At 34.5% G+C, this 19,003-nt stretch overlaps 3 protein-coding genes across 3 annotated transcripts; 2 read left to right on the forward strand and 1 right to left on the reverse strand.

The window, feature by feature from the left end:
* On the reverse strand, positions 10,052-12,138 carry LOC104724647 (ras-related protein RABD2b). Its single transcript, XM_010443186.2, has 8 exons — positions 11,989-12,138; positions 11,453-11,525; positions 11,189-11,236; positions 11,042-11,089; positions 10,871-10,942; positions 10,623-10,778; positions 10,417-10,520; positions 10,052-10,334 (listed from the first exon to the last, which is right to left on the reverse strand). Exons 1-8 carry the CDS (start codon positions 12,000-12,002, stop codon positions 10,241-10,243), a joined length of 609 nt encoding a protein of 202 aa, XP_010441488.1. The 5' UTR covers positions 12,003-12,138; the 3' UTR covers positions 10,052-10,240.
* Positions 13,162-15,302, forward strand: LOC104724648 (50S ribosomal protein L19-2, chloroplastic). Its single transcript, XM_010443187.1, has 5 exons — positions 13,162-13,261; positions 13,374-13,703; positions 14,217-14,303; positions 14,394-14,527; positions 15,012-15,302. Exons 1-5 carry the CDS (start codon positions 13,232-13,234, stop codon positions 15,118-15,120), a joined length of 690 nt encoding a protein of 229 aa, XP_010441489.1. The 5' UTR covers positions 13,162-13,231; the 3' UTR covers positions 15,121-15,302.
* Positions 15,911-18,697, forward strand: LOC104724649 (vesicle-associated protein 2-1-like). Its single transcript, XM_010443189.2, has 8 exons — positions 15,911-16,286; positions 16,424-16,560; positions 16,828-16,898; positions 17,009-17,090; positions 17,206-17,321; positions 17,425-17,556; positions 18,071-18,139; positions 18,277-18,697. The coding sequence occupies exons 2-8, from the start codon at positions 16,500-16,502 to the stop codon at positions 18,406-18,408; spliced, it is 663 nt and encodes a 220-aa protein (XP_010441491.1). The 5' UTR covers positions 15,911-16,286; positions 16,424-16,499; the 3' UTR covers positions 18,409-18,697.

Here is a 19,003-nt window from a genome sequence, read left to right on the forward strand (position 1 = left end):
TTTTTTTTTTTTTTTTTTTTTTGCAAAGATATGAACTGGTGGCATATGTATTTTAGTATCTCAATCTCTTGAGAGTCCAATATCCTTCTTAACCACCCATTCGTGAGTATACTAATTCATTAGAAATGAAGTATTATGGTTTAGAATATGATATTGGTGAACCAACGACGCATTCACTTAGTATGGACTTTTGTATGGTTTTGGTGAACAAGCTGAAATGGGAGAAATTCTAAAAAATTTAACGTCACATAATATGAGACTTCTATTCTAATACATTCTCTTTGGTGAATAAAGGTAAATGATTTATTCCAATTAGTTTTTCTTGAAAATTTTATTTGAAACAAAAAATGTTGCATCTGAAGCCAATTTATCGTTCTCTTTGTATATGGTTTCAAACAGAATCCTACTCCAATATCAAATACAAAATAGAGAAATTTCAGCTCACTATATACAAAGAAGAGGTATATATCATTATACTTCTTTAGCATTTGGGGATAATAACATTTTGGAGCTGAGTTTTGATGGCTTTAATGAAAATTCAAAGATTTTATTTCGTAAAATTTGGAATATAATCAAATCTATTCCCAAGGAAGAATTTTTTTAAGGTATGTCAATATGCTTTTTTTTAGTTTTCCAATTCACATCTATATATACATTTTTGGAGACATTTAGCAAATAAATCATAGATTTGGAACCTATTTACAACTATGCCATTAACATTTAATATTTAGTTAATTTTTTTTCTAATAGAAAATAATTGTTATACATAAATTTGTTTTAATTGTTAGAAGAGCATATGCCATATATTTCGGTTTAATTTTTATACATAAATTCGAAATGTTTTTATAGAAACTAATTAGTTTTACCAAAATTATTAAATAAAATATCCTAAAATATAGCTATAAAATCGCAAAATTGAAACCGAAACATAAATTATATAGTTATAAAATCAATGATTCCTAAAATATCTCTACTAAATTAATTTCTAATTTCCAAAATCATTTTTGGTTTATACTTATATAATCTTTACATTTAAAATCATATTCCTAAAATATATCTACAGAAATTTTTAAGATTTCTTGCTTGCTCACCAATTTATTATGAGTTTCATATCACACTTAATTATATCATCTTTAAAGCATCTATCTTAACATTTTTAGAGTACATTTTTGTGTCATCCTTTCTTATCTCTGTATCCAAACAAGTCCCAACTAAATTCTCTACAATTTTTACAACCAAACACAATGATTTCCTTATTTGATAATATTAATTTCCTAAAATATATCTACCTAATTTAAAGCAATATGTTAGATTAAAATATAATTCTCGTTTCACTTTTATTTAATCGTATATTTAATTATTTAAATTACTATTTAATACATTAAGTTAATAAAATTTTAGATTTTTTTAGCATATGATGTGATTTGAATTTTTATAAACGGATATATATTTTAAAAATTGTTTTAGAATTTTTGTAACCAAACAAATATATTCGGATATAGATTATTTCACATTTGAGTTATTTTAATATATAAAAAATATCTATCTTAACCTTATTATTAATTACTATGAGAACACACACATATATAACAATGTAACATTTATATTAAAACTTAAAGAAACTTGATCTATTCAAAATTTTTTTTTTTAAATTGCTCGTGGTGTACCACGAGGTCAAATCTAGTAGTTTACAAACGAGATATGTTTAATTTATATATGTTTGTATTATGGATTATCATGGATAAAATGTAGAGAGAGTTCACATAACGAGATATTATTGAACAAAATTCTCAGTTGTTATCTAATATCCTTATAACATGACTCGACTCATTTAACAAATTAAGTTGGATCAACTCATGAACCCATTTAATTAAATGTGTTAGATGACTAATTGAGTTGACCCACTAAAATAGAAATAAATATATAATTAACATAGAAACAGTAATAATTGATTTTCATCATCATTATCATCATTATCATCAATATCACATAATTTTTAGCGAAAAATTGTGGTTTTATGTATTCGCTGGAAAATTATGGATTTGTGGTTTGGTGGAAAAATTACGGTTTGCATTAGTGGTGGTGATGATGATGAGAGGCCCGACTCTACACATGTGCATGGAGTGCAAATGCATAGGGTCCATTTATGTTGGGTTTTTTTCTTTTGATTTTATGGTCCAATTTTTTTTTTTTTTAGCATGAGGAAATAGTGTTTAAAATATTTTTTAGTTCATGGTCCAAAAAATAATTGAGCCGGACTTGGATGATGATGATGATGGTGATAGTAATGGTAGTATGATGATGATGACAATATGATGATGGTAGTATGAAGATGATGGTAGTATGATGATGATAATATGATTATGATGGTAGTGTGACGATAGTGATGATGATATTTAATTGATAATGAAGAAATCCCTTATATAATAAAACGGAAGTATACGACATTTTTTTGTAAACTATATAATTGATATATTTATGATTTTTTGGTTATAAACTTGTGAAATAGGTGTATCATAATATACGGGTTAGTATGATTTTTGGTAAGTAAGGATAGTATGGATTTAGTTAATTATAGTAACATATAAATCAATTATAGGTAACATTAAAAAGATAAGGAAATCTCTCAACCTAATTAAAACAAAAATATGTGATTCTTCTTTCACATTTATTTTATTTTATATTTAAATTATTTTATTTTTTTATCTAATATATTTAGTTAATAAAAGTTATGATTTTTTCTGCATATGATGTAATTTAAATTTTATAAAACAGACATATATTGTTCAACTGATGAATAAAAAAATATACAAAATGCCCTACATCACCTAAGAAAACTAGGCAAAGATTCAAATTCATATTAATAAAAAAGAGACCAAAATAATTCTGAATACGAATGAGCAGAAACCTTGATTTATCAGGCATTGAAATTAAAAAATTTATGCATTTTATTATGTTTTTTTATTTTAAAGAATTTCAACTTTTAGTAACTTTAAAAATTCAAATGTATAACTTTTTTAAAAGTTTAAAGATTATTAATATTTCAATCATTAAAACATTTATCTTTTTATAAAATGTTTAAAATATGCATAATATTTAAACTTTATAAGAAGTTCAAATATTATAAGTATTTCAATTTCTAAAATAATAAAATTTATTCAAACATTTTATTTTTTAATAATATATACGAATTAAAATATCACATGACGGGTTATAAGGCAGGACATGTCTGAGTTGATATTAATAGAAAATTAAAATGTCATTAATTCGGTGCTACACGGGTAAAACATCATCTCATTATTTTGTGAACTTTTTAAAAACTTTTTTAGATTATTAATATTTCAATTATTAAAACATTTAATTTTTATAACTGTTTAAAATATTAATAATATTTAAACTTTATAAGAAGTTCAAATATTATAAATAGTTCAATTTCTAAAAAAAACTTTATTAAAACATTTTAAATTTTAAAAATATATTTAGATTTTTATGAAGTTTTTTCTATGGTGTACAACGAATTAAAATATCACACGATGGGTTATATGGCTAGACATGTTTGAGTAGATATTAATAGAAACTTAAAATGTCATTGATTCGGTGCTACATGGATAAAATATCATCTCATTATTTTGTTAACAATATGAATATTAGATTAATAGTCGTATCTAATTAAATTGATTAATTAATACTGTAGCAAAATAATTAATATGAGGTATAGAGTAGGTTAAGTCATATAATTAAAAATCAAAATACAATATAGAATTTTAAAAACTAAACAAATAAAATAAAATTAACAAACATAAATTAATATTTTTATCAAAAAATCAAAATTGCAGTGTACCGCGGGTCAAAATCTAGATCTACTAGAATATATTACAAAATAGATGTTATTTTCATAAGTTATATTCAACATATGATTTTATGGCATAGTGTTTGAGCAAAAAAGAAATTAAAACAAATAAAACAATCATATATATAACACTTTAAATAAAAATTACAAAATAAATAAAATAAAGAGCACGGGTCCAATTTTAGTTAATATTTATTGGGTTAACTTATGAACTAATTATAATCAAACTCATTTGAGTCACATTTGATTCATTAATTCATTTAACTATCAACTCATTTAATCCATCAACCCATTAGAGTTAAAATTTTCGAGTCATTAGAGTTAAAATTTTTGACTCATTAGAATTCGTAAGTTAGATTAATTCGTAAATCTATTTTTTTTTAAAAAATTTTGCTCTATGTCTCTTATCCCTAGGAGGTCTTTTAATTGCTAGTGTTGCTTGTTCCTTGTTCTAGCTCTATTTTCCGATAAAAAAGAGTGTCGCGGCTATTGAATCAAACACAAGAATAACGAATAACTCTCGTTTATTACTTTAGAAACTTCTCAAAACTAAAGCAATCTTAATCTCTCTAATCTCTCTTATAAGCTATGCAACACCCTGCATCTTCTTATATAGAGAGAAGAATAAATATTCATCCTAACAACTATAGGAAACATTACATAATTTAGATATCTCCTAAATCTTTAGATATGTATATTTAGATATCTCCTAAATATACTTAGCTTGATCCTCAAGCTATTTCAAGCTTACACTAACATTGTCCCCCTTAAGCTTGAAACCATCTTGCTCACTCAAATCTTGAACTCCAATGAAGCTCCTCTGTTCTTTGAACTTGATTCTCCCAAGTGCCTTAGTCAAGATATCAGCTTTCTGCTCAATGCCAGGAACATACTCAACCTCTACCAGCTCATTTTCTACGCATTCACGAACAAAATGAAACTTCCTATGAATGTGTTTGCTGCGGCCGTGGAAGACAGGATTTTTGGTAAGTGCTATAGCAGATTTGTTGTCTATACGAACCGTTACTCTCTTGAGCTCTTCACCTGTAACTTCAGAGAGCAAATCTTGCAACCAAATAGCCTGCTTAGCTGCTTCTGTAGCCGCCATAAACTCTGCCTCACAAGAAGATAAAGCTACCGTCTCCTGCTTCTGTGAGCACCATGTAATAGGACAGTTGTTGAGATAGAAAATGTGACCACTTGTGCTTTTACCATCATCTTCATCTATATTGAGACTGCTGTCACAATAGCCTACTAACCCGGAGCTGCTTCCTTTCTTAAATGTGAGACCATAACCTGAGGTTCCTTGTAAGTACCTCAAAACATGCTTCAAAGCCACACCATGACTTCTCTTCGGGTTATGCATATAGCGGCTCAAAATGCCAACAGCAAAGGAGAGATCAGGTCGGGTGTGAATCAAGTATCTCAGACAGCCAATATTCCTTCTATACTCACTTTCATCAATAGGCTGATCATCTAAAGCCTTTGAAAGCTTCGAACCTGAGTCCATCGGAACCTGAACAGCATTGCAATTACTCATACCAGTCTCTTCAAGAATTTTTCCTGCATACCTGCTCTGTTTCAAGGTGATTCCACCATCTTCTTGTAAGACTTCAATGCCAAGATAATATGTCAGTCTACCAAGGTCACTCATCTCAAACTTAGATGACATCCCCTGCTTGAACTCTTGAACTAGACTCAGGCTGCTACCAGTGACAAGAAGATCGTCCACATAAACCGCTACAATCAACAAGTGTTCCTTTTCTTGTCTTCGGTACAAGGCAGGCTCCTTAGCACATCTCACAAAGTTTAACTCCTTTAGAATCTGATTGAGCTTATGATTCCAGGCCCGTGGTGCTTGACGCAGTCCATAAAGCGCTTTGTTCAGCTTGTACACCATTCCTTCGCTTCCCTCCTTCATAAAACCTTCCGGTTGAGAAACAAAGACCTCCTCTCGAAGTTCTCCGTGCAAGAAGGCAGTTTTTACATCTAAATGGTGTACTTCCCATCCTTTAGAAGCGGCTAAGGCAATGATAAACCGTATTGTTTCAATACGTGCCACTGGAGCAAACACCTCGTCGAAATCAATCCCATGTCTCTGCACATACCCTTTAGCAACGAGTCTTGCTTTATATTTATTTATGCTCCCATTTGCATTACGTTTGATCTTAAATACCCATTTTAAGCCAATTGGCTTAACACTACTCGGTAATTCCACCAAGTTCCACGTTTTGTTCCTTTCGATCGACCTTAGTTCCTCCATACAAGCTTCTCTCCACACTTGTAGTTCCTTTGCTTCCTCAAAGAATCTTGGTTCATCATCTAAGCTTAACAGAAGGCGTTCTACTTCGTCCTCTGCTAACAACACGTAATCATTGAGATAACTTGGTTTCACACTTGGTCGTGTTGAGCGTCGTAGTACAGGCTGAGCTTCCTCTGTCTCTTGCTCCTGTTGAGTTTCTGCTATCACCTCGACTCCAACCTCAGAATCATAATTCTCGCAGTCTGCTGCTTCTTCGTGTAGACCATTATTCCCAAAATCTCCAGATCTTACGATAAATGACCCTGGAGCCTCTGTTTCTTCACTTGCAACATTCCAATTCCATCTTTTAGCTTCGTCGAAGATGACATCTCTGCTTACTGTTATCCTCCTTGTTGAGGGATTTAACAAACGATAAGCTTTACTACCAGGTTCTGTTCCGAGATGCACCAAAGCACGAGATCTATCATCCAATTTCTTGAGATGTTGTGTTTCCACTCTAGCATAACCGATACAACCAAAAACTCGCAAGTGCTCCAAGTTTGGTTTCTTGCCTTTGAACATGTCGTACGGCGTCTTGTCACTCAATGTTCTCGTAGCTACTCTGTTGATCAAATAAGTGGAATGTCTCACAGCCTCTCCCCAAAGATAATTCGGAACATCCATGTGTTTTAAAATGCTTCTCGTCATTTCAAGCAGGGTTCTGTTTCTTCTCTCTACTACACCGTTCTGTTGTGGCGAGTATGGAGCCGTCAAGTGTCGTTGGATCCCAGATTGTTCACAAAATCGCATGAACTCAGACGATACAAATTCACCTCCTCTGTCTGTTCGAAACATCTTGATTGTTGCTCCAATTTCTTGCTCAGCTCGGGCTTTAAAACGTTTGAAAGCATCATATGCATCACTCTTATCTTTCAAAAGCAGTGACCACATGTATCGAGAGTGATCGTCAATGAGCACAAATATATACTTGTTCTGTGCAGCTGTGGCAGGTGTAATCGGACCGCAGAGATCTCCATGGATTAAATCCAGAGATTTTTCAGCTCTAAAACTGGTTGCCTTGGGAAACGTCTTTCTTGTTTGCTTCCCAAGCAAACAAGATGCACACGTCTCCTTAACAAAAGTCAAGTTTGGCATTCCAAAGACTAGCTCTCTCTTCACCATCGATTCTAAGGTCCTGAGATTGACATGACCTAGTCTCTCATGCCACCGTGTAGAGGTATCAGCGACCTTCATTTGCAGACAGTTACTTTCAGCATCCATATGGACCTTATAGAGTCTGTTCTGTGATCTATTTGCTTTTACAAGGAGCTTCCCATCGCGATCGTGTAGTGTTAGGTAATCCTCCTTCATCCTAACTTCAAATCCTATCTCCGTAGCTTGTCCAAGACTGAGAATATTACTCTTGAGATCAGGTATCCAGTAAACTTGAGTCAGAATCTTTCTATCACCCGACTTGGTGATAAAGAAAACAGAACCTCTTCCCTTTATGTCGACTCTTGAGTCGTCACCAAACCTCACCTTCCCCGTGACTGTTTCATCAAGTTTGGTAAAGTAGTTCCGATTTCCAGTCATGTGATTACTGGCTCCGTTATCAAGATACCACACATTATCTCCCTCCGGTTTAACTTCGTAATCACATGGCTTGATTTTCTTCTCATTGAGAAGCACAGCCTCGTGCATTAGTAGCTCCTCTGCGTCTTGAGTATCAGATTCTGCACCATCTTGAATTTCTTGAAGTTTAAGTAACCGGTCTGGACAATTTGAGGCATAGTGACCATTCTTGTCACATCGGTAACAAACAATCTGTGACTTGTCTCTGTTTTGGTAATTGTTTCGACCTCGTCCTCTTCCTCGACCCGAGAACCGACCACCTCTAGCACCCTTTCCACGTCCTTGGTCATAACCCTCTTGATAATTGTTAGCATACATAAGTTTTGTTTGATCATCTTCTTGATCTTCCTCATCACGAATCCTCTCCTCATATGTTTTTAGTCGACCAACTATGTCCACAAAACTTGTCTTGTTAAGATCAAGAACTTGTTCCAAGGCTGCTATGATATGAATGTACTTCTTCCTCGGCAAACTATTGAGGAATTTTTTGACCATCTTAGACTCTTCAATGGATACGCCCAAAGCACCCGCTTTTGATGCAAGCTCCGACAACCTTCCCACAAAATCATCGATCGTATCTGTAGTCTTCATCTTCATCCTCTCGAAATCCGACATTAGTGTTTGCAGTCTCGCCTCTTTTACTCTCTCAGCTCCAATGTATCGTGACTTGATTGCATCCCAAACCTCCTTAGGAGTAGCAAGGTTTCCCACTTGTAAAATCAGATTCTCCGGAATCGATTGGAACATAAGAGCTTTGGCTAGGTCAGTCTTATCGGCCTCTGCTTCCCCTGTTTCGATCGTTTCCCAGACTTTGTTCACTCGCAGTACTACCGTCATCTTCATGGCCCACACCGTATAGTTGGTTGCGGTAAGCATTGGACATTGAAGAGATGAAGTACCGGTCTCCTTTGGTATGGACGTCATAGCAACGATTTCACTCATATCTCTTACACCGATTTTGTTTTTTTTTTAGTCACGAACAAGAAAGAAAAGTTGTGTTTAGAGATTCAATATAAGCTCTGATACCAAATATTGAATCAAACACAAGAATAACGAATAACTCTCGTTTATTACTTTAGAAACTTCTCAAAACTAAAGCAATCTTAATCTCTCTAATCTCTCTTATAAGCTATGCAACACCCTGCATCTTCTTATATAGAGAGAAGAATAAATATTCATCCTAACAACTATAGGAAACATTACATAATTTAGATATCTCCTAAATATACTTAGCTTGATCCTCAAACTATTTCAAGCTTGCACTAACAGCGGCTGCTCCACTCCGCCGCGGTCTCATGAACTTCACTTCATTGCCTTCCCACGCGCAAAGAGAATGGGCGCTGTACTGTGGGTCAGTTTCGGGGCGGGGGCAATGCTAAATGCAGAGGCGCATAATAAATCGATATAAACATCATGATGTCCTGCAATAAGACTCATAAATCGTGACCCACTTTAACACCCTTTATAGAAGGTAACATTACGCTGGATGAGAAATCCAAGGTGAAGAATATCACTGAATATGTCATGCACTTCAAGTTCCTCTCTATGATAAATTATTTTTTACTAGTGGTTGTCTTTTTAAATTGTTTATGAACCATCTCTTCGGTTCCATTCAAATTTTAAATTCCACTTTGTAGATATGTAATATATTTGGGCGTATGTTTTGGAAATTTGTCAAGAAAAAAGTCAGAAGAAATACTCAATGGTAAGACCCTAATTTTTAACTGTTTTGTTGTATAATTGAATTAAAATTAAAATTTGTTATTTATTTGATCATGAATGCATGTGTTTTTCCAAATGTCTTGCAAAGAAGAAGATTCGGACAGAGAGATAGCTTTCTTAGGTCTTTTAGAGGAGTATGTGTACCAGCTAAGGTTATCAAAATCTTCCTAAATGATTTTATTTTTGTTCTGCTTTGCTTGTGAGCCGCTTTGATGATTTGTTAATTTGTTTTATTTTGCTCTCAAAACACAATTAAATTCTAACTCTGATTTCTTCTGTTTTTTGATAGGCAAAAGGAACGACTTAGTTATGAAGTTACAGACCAATGATGCTCCTGGAAATGAGAATGGATATTCTAGAGGATATATACCTTCTGAAGATGCTGATGGAGCAAGGCGAGGTGGTATTGTTGGTAGATCCGAGGTGGTATTGTTGGTAGATTCCGTGGTCGTGGAGGTCGCCGTAGCGGGACAGGTCATGGGTAAGCTTTCTAGCATCCTGGTCTCTGACAACCAAATGTTTTAAGCTTTTATGGTAAGGATTCTCAAGATTTCCTTATTACCGTTCGAGAATAACCATATGTTTCAATGCTGGCATAAAGGGACTTTACTAAAATAATATATGGGATTAAAGCATTCGAAATACATCAGAAAAAGAATCTGAAAAGAAAATAAATGAAAACCAAAGAAGAAAAAGAGGGGGGAGTTGTTAATTTGGAGAAGTCATACATGCAATGCAAACAAATGATTATAAAGGAGTGATGATGATCCAAAGAGGATTGGTGACTAATCAAATCAAGATGAGCAGCAGCCTGATTGCTGGTTCACTGGTTGCCCGCGAATCTGGACCGTAGGTGGCTTGGCACCTCCAGCTGGTTGGCTCGCCATTCTGCAAAAGAACATCACCAAAACCAGTTTAAGCAAACGGTTAAGGAGTTCTTCACAAGTAAAATTAAGATGTAACTTCTAACCTTGTCTTAATTGCGGAAGTCATGGCCATGAAAGCATCTTCCACATTGGTTGCAGTTTTAGCACTTGTTTCCAAGAATGGGATCCCAAGTTCATCTGCAAAAGCCTGTGCAACAAGGAGAAGAGACAACAACAACAACAATGTTATTTATCTTTCAGACAAGGTTTACGTGGATAGAGAGGCCACTTGGGTTGGTTATAGTATTACCTTGGCAGTCTCAGTGGATACAACTTTCTGTGATGTGAGATCGTTCTTGTTCCCAACCAGTAGCTTGTTCACATTTTCGCTAGCGTAACGGTCAATTTCATTCAGCCATTGTTTGACATTGTTGAAGCTCTCTTGGTCAGTGACATCATATGTGACCTGTAAGATTAGTAAACTGTGAGGGAGCAGAAGCAAAGGATGTATAAAGTAACAAGAAGGTGAGTGGCTAATTAGAGTTGAGAATATTATACAATGATTCCATGAGCTCCTCTGTAGTAGCTGCTAGTGATTGTCCTGAAACGTTCTTGGCCTGCTGTATCCCACTGCATACACAGGCGATTACCAACAACAAGACTGTTATATGTTCCATCCAAAGTTTAACCGAATATGATCGATTGTATATCTAGCTCAAGAACACTTACGATCTGAAGCTTGATGGTCTTTCCGTCTTGTTCGACTGTGCGGATTTTCTGCAACACATCACAAGTAAAGATTAAGAGACTTGTAAATGATGTTTTCGTTTCCTGTAATAAAAACGAGTGATGTACAACAATAGAAATTATGCTTACAAAGTCAACACCGATGGTGCTTATGTAGCTATCCAGGTAAGAATCGTCCTGTACACATAAAATTTCAACATATCAGGAAGTAAACAACACAAAGTGAGAACTGTAAGCCAAACAATCCAATGGAGTAATGAATTTAGAGCCAACTGCTATTGAACACTCCAAGATGTGATCTTCAAAGACCCATAAATTGTTAAATGTGAGAAAGCAACAACCAAACCATAGATGATAAAAAATCTTGAAGAGTTGTGTGGCAAAATTACTTACAGCAAATCTAAGAAGCAAGCAGGATTTCCCGACACCAGAATCACCGATAAGCAAAAGCTTGAAGAGATAGTCACTGCAACGAAAAGAGAATAAAAACATGAATATCTCAGTGAAGCTCCTAAACTCAGAAAATATGCTCTTTTGCCATGTTTCACTCTGAATGTCACAAATTACAAACGCAAGAAAGATATGTAAATGGATCCTGTATGCGAAATACACGAATTAAAAGGCAGAACTGTGTCACAACCGAAGATAATCAAAAGAGAAATTGCAGATCTCGATAGTGTATCACTGGATCTAACTAACCTAGATAAAAAGATCCATGGACCCGAGAATTCCAAAAACCTAGAATTGATCAGACAAACAAAAAAACCTAAAACGAGCAGAATTCGGCAGATTCAATCTACCCAAACAAACAAAGATCCAAAGCAAAATCGAACAAAAATCACCAAAACACATGTAAAAGCGAGTCGATCCAAAAGTAACAACAGATACATAAACAAAAAAAACAAAAGAGAGAAGAGAAAGGTTCTTACTATTCAGGATTCATTATAAAGATCGATCTTCCAACGAGAGAATCTCCGGCGATTAGTTTTCAGCAATCGTCGTTCGTCGTGTACAAAACAAATCACGCGAGAGAGAGACGTGAATATTTGTTTTGTAAATTTTTTTTTCTTTATTGGCTTTGGGTTAATATATACTTTATTTATTTATTTAGTGCTCTTTTTTTTTTCTTTTCTTTTTTTTTGTTAAGAAAATAATAGACGAACCCACCCTTTTGAACATTATAAATACGTTTTTTTTTAATACTAATAATGTTCGAATGCTGGGTGACGTGGCATACCCAAACTCAGAGAGATACGTGGAACTAGACAAAATAACCAATCTGTATTTTCTTTCTTTCCTTTTTGATTCTATACAGTCGGAGAATAAACTACATTTAGGACACATTAAATTTCGAATCTAATTAACTTTTAGGTTATTATTATATGCTAATTAGTTTTTTTGTTAAGCTTTTTTTTTTTTTGTTTTTGAAAAGCACCTTTAAGAAAAATAGATTCGTTTCACATAATTCACAAACAAAGGAAGATGAGACCTTTGATTATATTTTTTTGGTATTATGATAGATAAATTTAAATATAATACTAGCTTGACATCGCCTTGCGGTGTAAGTAAGTCAATGATAACGTGAACATGTAGTAGACGACTTGTAAGTTGTAAATAATATACAACAAACATAAACATTATAGTTTTCAACTCCCAACAAAAAAATTATTTTCCACTTATAGTAATAATAAAATAAATAATGATATATACCTCTAAAATATTCTTTGTATTATATATATCGTTTTATGGTAAAAAAAAATTACTAATTATTGGCAATGACCCTAATGAGAAATGGTGCACAGTGTAATTGTATCGTCGTCATCATTTCGTACCACTAATTTTGTTTTATTTTTATTCTTAATGATACCATCATCTCTTACTGTTCTCTACAGTTCGTAGTTAGGGAAGGACTAAATCAAATGATTGGAAATTGGGAGCTAAGCTAAGCATTATTATAAGAGCAGGCATTGGTTGGTACTTGTTACTTTGTTTATGGAATTTAGCTATGGTAATCGTCGGTTATATGTATCGCATTTCAGTTGAATATGGGCCTCATTGTATAGGCCCATAAAATTAGTAATAGAGTCACACGCGCGGATAAGAGACTTTTTGATTCACATTGCCACGATAAGGCTCACACCACTCTGCTTTTGAGTTTGGGTTTGTGCAAACATGGCGACGAGCTCTCATCTTCTTCCTCAGGTATCTCTTTCCTCTCTCCCACGCAAAAAATCACAGTTTCATATATATATATATATATTATATGCTTCTTTTGAGTCCTCTGTATTTATCTAACCCTTTTTTATGGATGCAGGCATTGCATATGATACCGAGAATCCCTAGCTCCTCGTCGAAGAATTTTGGGGTTTCTTCATTTCTACCACGAGCTTCATCGGTCAGCTCAAAGCTTTCAGTTTCTCGGGTTTTTCTCAGTCACTCCGGTTCAAATTTTGGTTTCCCCATCGATTCCAAGAAGAAAAGGGAGTTTATTGCTAAAGCTGAAGAGGGTACTGAAGGCGAAACGGATCCAGTTGTGGAGAATGCTGTTGTTGAAACTGTAGCGGAAGGAGAAGGAGAAGCCACTGTGGTGGAGGAAGCTAAACCACCGAGGAAGACTAGAGTCAAGCTCGGAGATGTCATGGGGGTAAGTTCATTTTTCACTCTGCAAGATTATTTAGGGTTTTGTGTTTTGGTTCTGATTTTGGAAAATTTCGAAGCTCCGGTAGCAATAGTGCTGAGTTTGTTAATCTGATAGGTTTTTATAAAAATATGTGCTGATTTTTTTAATCTGATTATACATTACTGAGCCTGTAGTAAAGAGTTTGTTTTGGCTCTTTGTTCTCTATTAGCTATAGGGTTTTGTTTTGTTGCTGAAATTAGATAATCTGAACTTCCTTTCACTAGTATCAATAGTAATTATCAATTGTGTTTCTGTAAGAATATGTGTGGTGTTTGTATTAGTATAGATAGTGATGACCTTCAATTTGTGTATATCTATAGGTAGTCATTATCATGTAAAGATCTAATCTTATCTGATTCAGCATTTCTGATACTGTAGTTGAGAGTAATGTGTTTGTTTTGACTCTTGTTCTTTAATCATCAGTTATCTTTCAGGCATTGGAGAAATGAAATGTTGATTTGCTTTTCGTTTCTGCAGATACTAAACAAGAAAGCTATTGAGGTTTCAGAGAAAGTAAGACCGGTTCCTGAGCTTAGGACTGGGGACATTGTAGAAATCAAACTGGTAAAAATCCTTGTCTCTGTATGATCTGATTCAAATATGCATTTTAACCGTAAGATTTGAGTGGTTGACATGGTAGGTTTGATTGTACAGGAGGTTCCTGAGAACAGACGTAGGCTATCTATCTACAAAGGTATAATAATGTCTAGACAAAATGCAGGCATCCACACTACTATTCGTATCAGGAGGATAATTGCTGGCATTGGTGTTGAAATCGTCTTTCCTATGTAAGTTTCTTCTTCCTAACCTCGTGAATTATTTACACACTTGCAAAAATGGTGTATATTGTTAAGCAGATATGCAATTAGTAGTATATAGGAGTAGATGGGACTTTGGCCAGTTGGTTGTTCACCTTTTTAATAAAGGAGAGATTAGAGAATCCAACACTTACCTTAACGGTCAGTTGGTCTTTGATAGTCGACCATACTCTTAACAGAGTTACTTGAATGTGGTCATAGTGCTCTGGTGTTCGTTTCTTGAGAAATAAAGTGTGTTTTGGATTATGAATCTCATCATAAATGCACCAGCGTTATTCATATATGCTGGAAGTTTTAGCATTTTAGATCAATAAAATGTGTTGACCTGTAGTCTAAATCAATCCAATAGTAGTGATCCTAACATACTAGTCTACATGAACTTTGCAATTACGTATATAGAGTGAAGTTGCTTTTAGTATACGTATCTGATGTGATTGGTTTCAATGTAAAACAGATACTCTCCAAACATAAAGGAGATAAAAGTGGTAAGCCACAGGAAAGTGAGAAGAGCAAGACTCTACTATCTGAGGGACAAACTTCCTCGTCTCTCAACTTTTAAATGATCACCAAAAAACCCAACACCAGTCTCCTCTTGTCTCTAAAGGTAGTTAATCTCCTCCTTTTTCACATAATACTCTCTTTCTTTTGTAATAATTATATGTTGGATTTTCAGTTATTTTCATGTAATTTACAGTGACAGTGGTTTAAGAAAAAGTAAATCAATGTTGATTGTTTTGATTCGTAAGTAAGAATTTAGTATTTTCTTTCAGAGTAATATGACTGATTTTAATCAATTTCAGAAAACCTTTCAAATCATCTAAAATTACTGTATTCACTTTTTCAAACGGTAATTACTTAAAAACTCTTTTTGGATTTAGTATTGTTCTTGTTTGAATATTAATGATCTATCCAGCTACAAAAACAGGGAAAAAAAAAAGACCAAGAATATTCGTGTAAGTTGATGATTGAGTATTTTAATTTCGTGTATGTTTCCTATTGTATTGGATTGACTTTAAAACAACTTTCTTCGTCGTGATTCTTCTTCTACTATCTCCCCATTTAATTAGTATGACGTGTCTTGATATTAATTACTCCTCGACAAATTTAAATCATTAATGGGGAGACACGGCAAGGAAATACACACACTAAAAATGAATCTCATCAAAATGAAAATGGCCTACCACCTCTGAAAGCTCTCATTCATTATTATAGCATTCTTTTAACCTACTAGTATATTCAAACTAAGCAAACCAATCATAATATCCCACGTCATCCTTCCTTTTTTAATTTCCAGCCTGTCGCTTTAAATTTTTTTTTGTTTTTTTCTCTTTCTTTGACAATGCACAATGCACAACTGTTATCACACGTGTCACATTTTGCCTCTCTTTCTCTCTTTTCTTTCTTTCTTTCTCTCTGCTTGCCCGCACTTCCCGGAGACGACGCCGGAGGGAAATCGTACGGAAACTTTGCTTCGACTTCACGTGTGGCTGGTTGGCCGCTCCACGAAGCGCTCTCTTTTTTCTCTCTCTAGAAAACTTCGTTATACCACCCAATCGATCGAAACTAGAGGAGAGAGAGAGAGAGAAGGTGAATTCTGGTTTTGGTGGAGAGAGAGCGATTCTCGGAAGAGGCAGATAAAGAAATAAGCGCAGCTTCTTCCTCCTCCTCCTCACGCGGTTGGACCTGTGACTTTTTTTTTTTTTTTTTTTTTCTTGGGGGTCTTCTTCAGGTTTGATCCGTCTTTTTTTGCTCTCTTCCTTTTCTCCTTTTCTTCTTTTTACCTTTTTTTTTGGTTCTTTTTCCTGGGGAAAAAAAAAGAAAGAGAAAATTCTGAAATTAGGGGAGCTTTGATTTTGATGTGTATAGGTTTTTTCAAAAAAAAAAAAAAAAAGAGAGATTTGATTGTGGAACCTTTGCTTAAAAAGCAACAATAACAACAAAGATGTCTGGTGTTGGCGAGAATCAGCTTATCTCCATTCAACCTGATGAACTCAAATTTCTCTGTAAGCATTCTCTCACTCAGCTAATCCGTTAATTTTTATCTATACCCTAATTTGTGAAATGAGATAAAGAGCTCTCTCCTTCTCTTTGAGATTTCGATATTGTGAACTATCAAAGTTTTGTTTCACTTCTTTGAGCTTTGAGGTTTCTGACTTTTAGATAACGTTCATTGTTCAAGGTTGATGATTGATTCTCTTGGGTTATTTCTAAGAATATATTCTTGTTCTGTGACATTTGAAATGGGGAATATTTTTATATTGTTGTTACAGTTGAACTCGAGAAGCAAAGCTACTGTGATCTTAAAGTTGCCAATAAAACTGAGCACTATGTTGCTTTCAAGGTAATATACACCAACCTTCACATCCTTGCTTTCTTTTTTTATGATCAAGTTGTTTTCCTCCTGTGGTACAATACAATTGACATCTTTTTCATTTTCTTCAACAAAATCAGGTCAAAACAACATCTCCAAAGAAGTATTTTGTAAGACCCAACACTGGTGTCATTCAGCCTTGGGACTCTTGCATCATTAGAGGTACTTTCATTCTCTCTCTCTCTCTCTCTCTCTCTCTCTCTTTATTCATCCGCAGTTTATGACTTGATGATACATGGAGATAATAATTATTAAGAGATCTTTCGAAATTTTTTAGTTACTCTACAAGCGCAACGAGAGTATCCTCCAGATATGCAGTGCAAAGACAAATTTCTCCTCCAAAGTACCATTGTACCTCCACACACTGATGTCGATGAACTTCCACAAGACACAGTAAGACATCCCAGTTTACACGACCTTTTTGATTATAGAATCTTGTTTCAACATTTCAGGGGAAGAAAGTTTGATATTAAATTTTTGACATGCTTGTGTCTAGTTCACCAAGGACAGTGGAAAGACATTAACAGAGTGTAAGCTCAAAGTCTCTTATATCTCCCCGTCTACTACCCAAAGATCCTCTGAATCCGGAGCAACAAATGGTGATGGACAGGGCTCAGAAACCATCTCTGTGAGTAACACCTACACCCACCCCACACTATATAGTTTAATCTGCCTATGGTGATATGACTTTCTGAGAATCTGTTTGAATCGTTATCATTTTGCTAACCTGTTAAAATTGTAGCAAAAAAACCCTTCTCGTAAGATATACTATGAACCTATTGCATAGACAGAGACACCTTATGAAAATTGAAAAGTCCCTTTTTTGTGATACCTGTGTGCAAGAATTGTTATCCAGATCCCATTTCTAGTATTCACACTTGTGGATATCAAGCAATAGTAAGTTAGAAACTGTAGTGAGGGACTGAGTTGATTGGTTAGGAGCTAGGACAGTGAAACACACGCTGCTTTTTGAAGCCTTCTTTTTTTTTCTCCATAAATATACCTTTCTTCATCGTGTGGTTAACAAATGTACCTCACAGAATCTCACAAGTAGTGACCACATTCCTTGCTTAAAGAGAGATTTATTTGTGTCTTGTTTAATCATCACTCTCACAATTATACCCATCAATATGTATGAACAGACTATACAGCGGCTGAAGGAAGAGCGTGATGCAGCCGTTAAGCAAACACAACAGCTGCAACATGAACTGGTACGCCTTCCATGAACCTTTCTCTGATATCATTGGTTTATGCTTGCTCTCATTGCCATTCAGGCAAAATCATGTGAACATAACAATGAATAATAACAAAGGATAACTGCCTAACAATGTTGTTAATAAAATCGCAGGAGATGGTGAAGAGACGGAGAAACCAGAGGAACGGCGGAAATGGGCTATCCTTAAAGTTTGCAGCTATGGTTGGACTCATCGGACTCATCATCGGTTTCATCCTAAAACTCACTTTAGCTTCTCCCACATAACAACCCTCAGCTTATCCACGTCGCCTACCATCTCAGCATATGTAACTGCGGAATCAAAAACAATTTCACACATTTTCGGGTATCTTACTCTGTCCATCCCTCTTCTTAATCTTCTAAATTTGCGTTATTTCTATTCATCCCTCTTCTTAATGTTCTTCTTCCATCAAAATTTTTCCCTTTTCAGTTTATATTGTATGTACATTTTTGACCCAACAGACCCTTTCAATCCTAATCCTTTGCATTGTTTGAATGTTGACCGCTTTGCGGAGAAGGAAACCTGTTGCAATTATTTTGTTATCAGTGAAAAAATAATTACCTGTCCTCGAAAACGAAGTATTGTCTTTAAAATTAATTAGCCCTCAGGTCTTTAAAATGAAAACTTGATCAGATGAACTTTTGTTTGCACACAGAAATACGAATATACGTACGAATACTTGTGATCCATTATAAATACCGGATGTTAGTGATCAAACTTGAAGAAAAATAAAGGGGATGTTGCAGTTTAAGTACGTTTTCATAAAGTTATTAAGACGTTTACTGTTTAAAATGAGTAAACATCTCAAAACTCCCTCTTAGAGTAAAACAAATCTCTTAT

Source organism: Camelina sativa, chromosome 11, assembly GCF_000633955.1.
Source record: "Camelina sativa cultivar DH55 chromosome 11, Cs, whole genome shotgun sequence".
NCBI classification, from domain to species: Eukaryota; Viridiplantae; Streptophyta; class Magnoliopsida; order Brassicales; family Brassicaceae; genus Camelina; species Camelina sativa.